Source organism: Gorilla gorilla, chromosome 20, assembly GCF_029281585.2.
Source record: "Gorilla gorilla gorilla isolate KB3781 chromosome 20, NHGRI_mGorGor1-v2.1_pri, whole genome shotgun sequence".
NCBI classification, from domain to species: Eukaryota; Metazoa; Chordata; class Mammalia; order Primates; family Hominidae; genus Gorilla; species Gorilla gorilla.
In genome coordinates, this window is record NC_073244.2 from 43,610,453 (window position 1) to 43,621,012 (window position 10,560).

The 10,560-nt window shown below is 44.1% G+C and overlaps 1 protein-coding gene across 2 annotated transcripts; it reads left to right on the forward strand.

Moving 5' to 3' along the window:
• The first annotated feature begins 449 nt into the window (after nucleotides 1–449).
• PDCD5 (programmed cell death 5) lies at nucleotides 450–6,812 on the forward strand. 2 transcript variants are annotated; one of them, XM_004060450.3, is made up of 6 exons: nucleotides 450–707; nucleotides 1,579–1,616; nucleotides 4,339–4,400; nucleotides 5,206–5,297; nucleotides 6,249–6,320; nucleotides 6,644–6,812. In XM_004060450.3, the coding sequence occupies exons 1-6, from the start codon at nucleotides 642–644 to the stop codon at nucleotides 6,689–6,691; spliced, it is 378 nt and encodes a 125-aa protein (XP_004060498.1). In that variant the 5' UTR covers nucleotides 450–641; the 3' UTR covers nucleotides 6,692–6,812. The 2 variants fall into 2 exon arrangements, with proteins under 2 accessions (XP_004060498.1, XP_018872112.1); XM_019016567.4 differs by lacking the exons at nucleotides 6,249–6,320; nucleotides 6,644–6,812 and having other exon boundaries at nucleotides 526–707; nucleotides 5,206–6,241.
• The last annotated feature ends 3,748 nt before the right edge of the window (nucleotides 6,813–10,560 follow it).

Here is a 10,560-nt window from a genome sequence, read left to right on the forward strand (position 1 = left end):
ATCACCGCGCCCAACTAGTTTTTTAAAATTTTAGTAGAGATAGGCTCTTGCCATATTGCCCAGGCTGGTCTCTAACTCCTGACCACAAATGACCCTGCCGCCTCCCGAAGCGCCGGGACCACAGGCGGCGAGCCACCGGCCGGCCTCTGTGTGCACCGAGGAGCCGGGCAGCCACCGCCACGATCCAGCTTTAGGACATTTCCATCACCCCACTCAGCCTTCCTGCGCCCCTGGTTCCTCATCTATAAATAGAGATAATATGCGCCTAACCCTCTAGGTCACCAGCACATTGCACCCATAATTATTACATTTGTTGATGCCACACTTTCAGGTTTTAACCTTTCCAAAGCGCAGCCCCGCCCCAGCGCAGCCCAAGTCCCCGCACGCAGAGGCGCCGATCACGGGTGGGAGGTGGATCCCGGAGGCCCCGCCCCAGGCCCCGCCCCTCCGTGCGCCCAAGCTCGACGGCCTGAAATCGGGGAATCGGGCCTCTCCTGGCGCCCTGGCAGCGGCGCGGGGCGTGGCTCCGGGGTGGATTGGTGACGCCTGGGCCCCGCGGGCGCCTGCGCAGTGGTCAAGGCCGCGCTCGCGCCGAGGGGCTGCGAGAGTGACCGCGGCTGCTCCAGCGCTGACGCCGAGCCATGGCGGAAGAGGAGCTTGAGGCGCTGAGGAGACAGAGGCTGGCCGAGCTGCAGGCCAAACACGGGGTGAGCGCATCAGCCCCCGCCAGGCCTGGCCCCCGCGGGGCGCCGCCCTCGCCCGGAGTGTAGGGCGCGCCTCTGGGGCGGAGGCTCTGGGCGCCTCCCCGGGGCCCCGGTCCCCGGCGCTGCCCTGGCGGCCTCGTGGCCGGCTCAGAGGTGGCCTCGTCGCTTTCCTCGTCGCGAGGGGCCCAGGAGGCTGGCGGCGGGGGCCGCCACGTGCGGGACCTGCCCTGGCGTTGGGGTGTGGGGTCCCCTAGTCTGGAGCGGGCTCGTCCTGGCGGGCCTGGATCCAAGCACAATCTCAGCTTTTGGAGCCAGCAGCCGGACCGAATTCAGTTTTTCCGGAGTTCAGTTGTTATGACCCAAGTTTAGCCGACAGGTATCGAGGGTCCGCTGTGTTCCCGGTGCTGAGAGCGCGGCAGGGTCGGAGGAACGCTTGCCCCGCCGGGATGACAGGGAGGGGCCGCCCGGGAAGCTTGGATGGATCACACGCCCGGAGAGGCGTTTCTGATAAGGGACCGGGACCTTAGGGACGGAGGGCGCAGTCTTTGAGTTATCGTTGTCCCTAATACCGAGGCCCGTTTTATTTTCCAGAAATTATTCCTACATGTGAAACACGGTTTGGTAATACAGGGATTCCCCTCCCCAGGGTGCTCTGTATTCCCAAGCCTTCTGTGAGGTTGTGGTTTTAGACGTTCATCAAAACGTTGTAAGTGGGAACTAGTTCATTGATTTCTGTGAGGCCCAGTTTCTTATTTGGGGAGTTGTTTCTACCACTGCAAGAGACTGTTATGTATAGGAAACAACAGAACCGTTCTTTTTTCCCGCCCCGCGCCCCCGTGAAATTTCTCTACTCAATTTTATTTTTTTTTTCCAGGATCCTGGTGATGCGGCCCAACAGGAAGCAAAGCACAGGTATGGGCTGGAAACGTGAACTTTTTGAAGGGTGGCTTCACCAAATGGATTTCTTTTGCTGTGGTTATTGTAAGCAGGTGTGTGACTCAGATTTTTTTGTTTTGCTGGAATGGTGATTTGGCCAAAATCATCCGCAGGGTATCTTCATTATTGTTAAATAAACACGTGTGCAGCTCCACATCAGACCTTGTATTGCAATTACTGGTTGATGTTTCTCTGCTACAATGTGAGTACCTTAAAAATGAGCCTGATAATAGGCAGCTGTGGCAGTTTCCTCGGATGTGGGGGTGACATGAGTCCGGTGCCTCACTTAGTAAGTGCTCAATAAGTGTTAACTGGTAAGCTATTCTGACTGTTTTATCCCAACACAGCGCACAGCACCTGAGACAGATGCAGGTAGTTGATTCGGTGGCAGGTTTATTGAATGAGTATGTGATTACCCTATCATGCTATCATTTTTTTAAAATTGTGGTTAAATAAAATTTCACCATCACAACCATTTTTAAGTGTGCTCTTCAGTAGTGTTCACACTCTAGAATGTTTTCATCTTGCAAAACTGAAACCTTTAGCTACTGGACAATTCTCTATTTCCCCTTCCTCACCTTCTTACTCCTCCTCTCCAGCAAATATTTACAGAGCACCTGCTCTGGGTCAGGCACTGTGCTGGATCTACAGAAATAGGAAGGGAGGGTTCGGGAGAAGACAGATGGTGAGAAGTATCTGGAGTAGTGATAGGAAGTAAAACGACGCGAATTTCATTGATTTCTGCCGTGTAAATCTTTTCATTGTCACATATCTGAAATCAGGATGCCTTTTAAAACGGATTGCTCTTGCTCCAGATTCTTCCAGAGGGGATTTACTTTTGACTCTGCTATCACTTGAGTACATTTCTGAGACCATTGAAAGTTAAATTCTCTGCTTGAGGTTTTCCCCTGCCTCCTGCCTAGTAGTGTGAATTCAGACAGCAACCCTGTAAGACTGAACTTTTTTCTTCTTTACGTCAGGGCCAGGTGCATGCAAGCTTTTGTACTGCCCCTTACTGCATGGCATATTTATTTCTTCTTTACTTTGTACTGAGAATGTTGCTCTTTGATACCCCAGTGGTGGGATCAGAACTCACTGCAGCCTCAAACTCCTGCTGGGCTCAAGTGATCCTCCCACCTCAGCCTCCTGAGGAGCTGAGACGACAGGCGTGCACCACCATGCCTGGCTAATTTTTTTAAACTTTTTTTTTTTTTTTTTAATAGCCTCGCTATATCACCCAGGCTGGTCTCAAACTCCTGGCTTCAAGTGATCCTCCCACCTTGGCCTCCCGAGAAACCCCAGTTTTGAATGGAGATCTCTATTAGACCTCTCATTTTAGGGTTTTTCATTTTCAGAGATACGTAAAACTATGGTGTATCTTAGAATTGATGGCATCTTAGGGTTCTGTGATATAATAGTTTGTGGCAGGCCAGGTGTGGTGACTGAAGCCTGTAGACCCAGCTACTCAGGAGGCCGAGGTGGAAGAATCACTTGAGCACAGGAGCTTGAGCTGATCATAGCTGCAGTGAGCTGTGATTGCACCACTGTACTCCAGCATGAACAGCAGAGTGAGACCCCATCTTTTTTTGTTGTTGAGATGAAGTCTCACTCCATCACCCAGGCTGGAGTGCAGTGGCACAATCTTGGCTCACCGTAACCTCTGCCTCCGAGCTTCAAGCGATTCTCCTGCCTCTGCCTCCCAAGTAGCTGGGATTACAGGCACCCGCCACCATGCCCGGCTAATTTTTGTATTTTTAGTAGAGATGGGGTTTCACCATGTTGGCCAGGCTGGTCTCAAACTCCTGACCTCAAGTGATCCACCCACCTCGGCCTCCCAAAGTGCTGAGATTACAGGCATGAGCCACCATGCCTGGCCTAGACCCCATCTCTTAAAGTTTGTGGCAGGGCTGCAGTACTCAAACCATAAAGAAGTGGCCTATGGAAATGGGCTTTAAGCCACATTCCATGAACCCATGGGCCTCTGAGCTGGGAGTGGATAGTGGGCACAGCCAGCCCCAGCTCTCCCTCTCAGTTGAGCCAAAGCATCTGTGCTCATTTGTTTTTAGATTTCTTAAAGGATTTCATTTGAAAGAAAAAAGAAACTTACAAGTCCATGAGACCACTGTCCTGTGAACGTGAACTACTTTCTATTTGGGTAGGTAGGAAGAAGTGAGGATAGTTGCAAAGTTATAATTTCATTCCCCTTCCCCACCCAGAAAAATAGAACTGAGAGTCTTAAAACATGGAATCTGGCTGTAGCTTGGCCACAGTTACCTATGTCTCTTTAGCATAGCCTCCTGGATCTCAGCTTTATCTCTAAGAAAATGATACAGATTAGTTACATGGTCCTTCTAATTGCCTGAAATCCCACTATAAATTTCTAGCACCTGTCACGCAATAGGTACTTAAGAAATGTTGGTGATGGTGTCTGAACTGAGGCTCCACTCTGATGAAACTGTAAAGCTAACCTTCCAGCCTGGTAGGTTGTCACCTGTGTAATATAAAGCTGGTTCTTTGAGGGCAAAAGGGGATTCTACTTGAATGTAGCTGCAGCCTTATGTACAGCAACTACCATAACGCAGTGTGTATACCGCAGGCCCCATGTGGAGACACATACTGGATGGGTTCTTTCTCGTATGTTACATGGGAGTGCCGACAGCTGTGTTTTAATTGTGTTTGACCTATGTTTTTGTTGTAGGGAAGCAGAAATGAGAAACAGTATCTTAGCCCAAGTTCTGGATCAGTCGGCCCGGGCCAGGTGTAAGCATCTTTGATTTTATTTCCATAAAGTTAGCTTGAGTTAGTTGAATGGGGTGATTAGATACCATTATTGCTGTCACTAGATGAAATATTTGCTTAGGCTGAAAACAGTTGAGATGTGTAAGAAGTGTGAAGTTTATAAACCTAGAGAACTGTACTTTAATCCCTAGTAAAAGTACCAGGTCACTTCTCTTACCAAGATGTTCTCCAGGTGCGTATTAGGTAAGATTTATAGGAAACAACTCATAGGGCCAATCACAAAATGTTGCTGGTAGTTGATATTTTGTGTCAACTGGTGATGGGGACTGGGGATGGGGGACTTAGGGGCTTTTTGTATGTATTGTCATTTTTAGTGTATATTCAGAGTTGTTCATCATAAAAACCAAAACCTGTAGAAAGAAAAAATGAGACAATCAGAATGAACTGGTATTTTCTGTATTTTAACTGGAAGCCCAGTTTGAGTGTAGAAAAGGCGGCCACAGGTGGATCACCACCATTATGGGTAATAGATAAACCGCTTTCCAGAGGGCAGTCATATATTTTAAGAAACAGGAAGCATGGTGCTTAGAATCCGAGAACCCAACTTTAATCTTGGCTGGGCCACTACCCCCACGTGCCCATGTGGAGATTGGCATGGCTGAACTTCAGTTTTCTCATTTTTAAGAGGAGTAACAATACTGTCTTGCCCTACACTGAGAGACAAGCTTGTGAAGTGCTTTGGAAAGGTCAATGCATAGTTTTAAGGTATAACATAAGTGCATTTGATTTTAATGGCTTTTTTGTATATGTATTTTTTTCTTTTTAGTAAGTAACTTAGCACTTGTAAAGCCTGAAAAAACTAAAGCAGTAGAGAATTACCTTATACAGATGGCAAGATATGGACAACTAAGTGAGAAGGTAAGCTTAGACAGCCTTGAGGAACTTTACTGTTACCTGCTTTATCAAAACATGGCTTCAGAAGGTCAGCTGCATCTTCACTGGATTACAGAATTCTTGCTGACTCTTAGAAGAAATTGTTGGAGAGAATAGTCATACCTACTTTAAAAGAGAATAAATTGCCTTTCCTAAATTCCTCTGCTTCGCTCCTTTCCTGGCGTTGCTCTGGAACCTTGTTGGTGTCTGTGACCCAATGACTGTTAGGGTCAGCTAGCTCCAATTGCCCCTGCACTGGAAGCAAGGTTTGTCAGTAACACTAATTAAAATACTACCAGTGTAAGTAGAAGGTCTGTTTTGCAGATGAGAAGGTGCTAAGATGCCTTACTTATGTTCTCTGTGTTGCTGTAATACCATGAGGGGTATGTTCTGGCAAACCTGGCCTTTGAGATCAAGACGAACCCCACCTGCCCTGAGAAGCCGTCTGCTACCACCACCGCCTACCCGAATTGGTCCTGTCCCCTAAACCCCTCACACTGAGAACTGCTTGTGTGGGAGAGAGCTGGTTGGATTGATCTTTTCCGAGTGTGACTTACCTCCTTCAAGGGGATGTTTAAGCTTCTCGGGCAGAAGTGGTATGTCTGTTCCTGACACCAAACACAGTGGTATATGTGGTTGTCACACTCAGCTAGTGATGATAAAGGTGTTCTTAAATATGTTAGCTTTCAGTTTTCCTGAGGAAGCAATTTTATGGATACTTCCCCCTCCTTCTCAAGTGAGGAATAGCAGAGCAAATTTTATTTGGAACTTAAACCAATAGTTATAACCAATAGTTTCAGCCTCCTGCCTCACCACTGCTTCCCTCCTGAGCTCTTTCCCCACACCTCAAAAAGAGTACAAAGTGACTCCATCTGCAGAGGTAAATTCTTTGTTTAAAAAAGTACTGTTTTTCTTTGTCTTTTCTGGTTCTCCTAGGTATCAGAACAAGGTTTAATAGAAATCCTTAAAAAAGTAAGCCAACAAACAGAAAAGACAACAACAGTGAAAGTAAGTGTCCCCAGATGCTCGTGGCAAATGAAAAGATGGATACTTTAAAGATTAATGTTGAATATACATCTACCACACATATTTTTCAGCCCAGAGACATTTTCCTTTTGTCAAACACGTGAAAGTTTGGGGAGAAAGGCTGAATCTGTTGGGGGAGGGTTCTAATTTTTATAGGCTCTTGACTCCATTCCCACCCTTTTAGTTCACGCTAAGTTGCTTTAAAGACACAAATGTCTTGCTAAAATTGGTAGAAATCTTTTCTCGGAAAATCTGAGTTACGCTTTATTAGAAATGTTCTGACACTCATTTAATTTTCCTCCCAGTTCAACAGAAGAAAAGTAATGGACTCTGATGAAGATGACGATTATTGAACTACAAGTGCTCACAGACTAGAACTTAACGGAACAAGTCTAGGACAGAAGTTAAGATCTGATTATTTACTTTATTGTCTATATGCCTTTTAAAAAAATAAACTTGTTATGCAAAATAAAACATTTGGATAAGTTGTTTTAGTATCATAGCCAAGTGGCCAGATCTGTGTTTTGAATTTTTCCCCTTCCTACCAAAAGCTTTTTTTTTTTTTTTAATTTTTATTATTATACTTTAAGTTTTAGGGTACATGTGCACAGTGTGCAGGTTAGTTACATATGTATACATGTGCCATGCTGGTGTGCTGCACCCACTAACTCATCATCTAGCATTAGGTATATCTCCCAATGCTATCCCTCCCCCCTCCCCCCACCCCACAAGAGTCCCCAGAGTGTGATGCTCCCCTTCCTGTGTGCATGTGTTCTCATTGTTCAGTTCCCACCTATGAGTGAGAATATGCGGTGTTTGGTTTTTTGTTCTTGCGATAGTTTACTGAGAATGATGATTTCCAGTTTCATCCATGTCCCTACAAAGGACATGAACTCATCATTTTTTATGGCTGCATAGTATTCCATGGTGTATGTGTGCCACATTTTCTTAATCCAGTCTATCATTGTTGGACATTTGGGTTGGTTCCAAGTCTTTGCTATTGTGAATAGTGCCACAATAAACATACATGTGCATGTGTCTATATAGCAGCATGATTTATAGTCCTTTGGGTATATACCCAGTAATGGGATGGCTGGGTCAAATGGTATTTCTAGTTCTAGATCCCTGAGGAATCGCCACACTGACTTCCACAATGGTTGAACTAGTTTACAGTCCCACCAACAGTGTAATAGTGTTCCTATTTCTCCACATCCTCTCCAGCACCTGTTGTTTCCTGACTTTTTAATGATTGCCATTCTAACCGGTGTGAGATATCTCATTGTGGTTTTGATTTGCATTTCTCTGATGGCCAGTGATGGTGAGCATTTTTTCATGTGTTTTTTGGCTGCATAAATGTCTTCTTTTGAGAAGTGTCTGTTCATGTCCTTTGCCCACTTTTTGATGGGGTTGTTTTTTTCTTGTAAATTTGTTTGAGTTCATTGTAGATTCTGGATATTAGCCCTTTGTCAGATGAGTAGGTTGTGAAAATTTTCTCCCATTTTGTGGGTTGCCTGTTCACTCTGATGGTAGTTTCTTTTGCTGTGCGGAAGCTCTTTAGTTTAATTAGATCCCATTTGTCAATTTTGGCTTTTGTTGCCATTGCTTTTGGTGTTTTAGACATGAAGTCCTTGCCCATGCCTATGTCCTGAATGGTAATGCCTAGGTTTTCTTCTAGGGTTTTTATGGTTTTAGGTCTAACATGTAAGTCTTTAATCCATCTTGAATTGATTTTTGTATAAGGTGTAAGGAAGGGATCCAGTTTCAGCTTTTTACATATGGCTAGCCAGTTTTCCCAGTACCATTTATTAAATAGGGAATCCTTTCCCTATTGCTTGTTTTTGTCAGGTTTGTCAAAGATCAGATAGTTGTAGATATGCGGCGTTATTTCTGAGGGCTCTGTTCTGTTCCATTGATCTATATCTCTGTTTTGGTACCAGTACCATGCTGTTTTGGTTACTGTAGCCTTGTAGTATAGTTTGAAGTCAGGTAGTGTGATGCCTCCAGCTTTGTTCTTTTGGCTTAGGATTGACTTGGCGATGCAGGCTCTTTTTTGGTTCCATATGAATTTTGAAGTAGTTTTTTCCAATTCTGTGAAGAAAGTCATTGGTAGCTTGATGGGGATGGCATTGAATCTATAAATTACCTTGGGCAGTATGGCCATTTTCACGATATTGATTCTTCCTACCCATGAGCATGGAATGTTCTTCCATTTGTTTGTATCCTCTTTTATCTCATTGAGCAGTGGTTTGTAGTTCTCCTTGAAGAGGTCCTTCACATCCCTTGTAAGGTGGATTCCTAGGTATTTTATTCTCTTTGAAGCAATTGTGAATGGGAGTTCACTCATGATTTGGCTGTTTGTCTGTTACTGGTGTATAAGAATGCTTGTGATTTTTGCACATTGATTTTGTATCCTGAGACTTTGCTGAAGTTGCTTATCAGCTTAAGGAGATTTTAGGCTGAGACAATGGGGTTTTCTAGATATACAAACATGTCGTCTGCAAACAGGGACAATTTGACTTCCTCTTTTCCTAATTGAATACCCTTTATTTCCTTCTCCTGCCTGATTGCCCTGGCCAGAACTTCCAACACTATGTTGAATAGGAGTGGTGAGAGAGGGCATCCCTGTCTTGTGCCAGTTTTCAAAGGGAATGCTTCCAGTTTTTGCCCATTCAGTATGATATTGGCTGTGGGTTTGTCATAGATAGCTCTTATTATTTTGAGATACGTCCCATCAATACCTAATTTATTGAGAGTTTTTAGCATGAAGGGTTGTTGAATTTTGTCAAAGGCCTTTTCTGCATCTATTGAGATAATCATATGGTTTTTGTCTTTGGTTCTGTTTATATGCTGGATTACATTTATTGATTTGCAAATGTTGAACCAGCCTTGCATCCCAGGGATGAAGCCCACTTGATCATGGTGGATAAGCTTTTTGATGTGCTGCTGGATTCGGTTTGCCAGTATTTTATTGAGGATTTTTGCATCAATGTTCATCAAGGATATTGGTCTTAAAATTCTCTTTTTTGGTTGTGTCTCTGCCAGGCTTTGGTATCCGGATGATGCTGGCCTCATAAAATGAGTTAGGGAGGATTCCGTCTTTTTCTATTGATTGGAATAGTTTCAGAAGGAATGGTACCAGTTCCTCCTTGTACCTCTGGTAGAATTTGGCTGTGAATCCATCTGGTCCTGGACTCTTTTTGGTTGGTAAGCTGTTGATTATTGCCACAATTTCAGCTCCTGTTATTGGTCTATTCAGAGATTCAACTTCTTCCTGGTTTAGTCTTGGGAGAGTGTATGTGTCCAGGAATTTATCCATTTCTTCTAGATTTTCTAGTTTATTTGCGTAGAGGTGTTTGTAGTATTCTCTGATGGTAGTTTGTATTTCTGTGGGATCGGTGGTGATATCCCCTTTATCATTTTTTATTGTGTCTATTTGATTCTTCTCTCTTTTTTTATTAGTCTTGCTAGCGGTCTATCAATTTTGTTGATCCTTTCAAAAAACCAGCTCCTGGATTCATTAATTTTTTGAAGGGTTTTTTTGTGTCTCTATTTCCTTCAGTTCTGCTCTGATTTTAGTTATTTCTTGCCTTCTGCTAGCTTTTGAATGTGTTTGCTCTTGCTTTTCTAGTTCTTTTAATTGTGATGTTAGGGTGTCAATTTTGGATCTTTCCTGCTTTCTCTTGTGGGCATTTAGTGCTATAAATTTCCCTCTACACACTGCTTTGAATGTGTCCCAGAGATTCTGGTATGTTGTGTCTTTGTTCTCATTGGTTTCAAAGAACATCTTTATTTCTGCCTTCATTTAGTTATGTACCCAGTAGTCATTCAGGAGCAGGTTGTTCAGTTTCCATGTAGTTGAGCTGTTTTGAGTGAGTTTCTTAATCCTGAGTTCTAGTTTGATTGCACTGTGGTCTGAGAGATAGTTTGTTAGAATTTCTGTTCTTTTACATTTGCTGAGGAGAGCTTCCAACTATGTGGTCAATTTTGGAATAGGTGTGGTGTGGTGCTGAAAAAAATGTATATTCTGTTGATTCGGGGTGGAGAGTTCTGTAGATGTCTATTAGGTCCACTTGGTGCAGAGCTGAGTTCAATTCCTGGGTATCCTTGTTAACTTTCTGTCTTGTTCATCTGTCTAATGTTGACAGTGGGGTGTTAAAGTCTCCCATTATTAATGTGTGGGAGTCTTAAGTCTCTTTGTAGGTCACTCAGGACTTGCTTTATG

Excerpts from the sequence above, each read along its gene's own strand:
- PDCD5 (XM_019016567.4), top strand. The coding sequence starts at position 642 with ATGGCGGAAGAGGAGCTTGAGGCGCTGAGGAGACAGAGGCTGGCCGAG. Across the intron at positions 1,617-4,338 it reads CAACAGGAAGCAAAGCACAG|GGAAGCAGAAATGAGAAACA; the intron begins GTATGGGCTGGA and ends TTTTTGTTGTAG. Across the intron at positions 4,401-5,205 it reads TCAGTCGGCCCGGGCCAGGT|TAAGTAACTTAGCACTTGTA; the intron begins GTAAGCATCTTT and ends TTTTCTTTTTAG.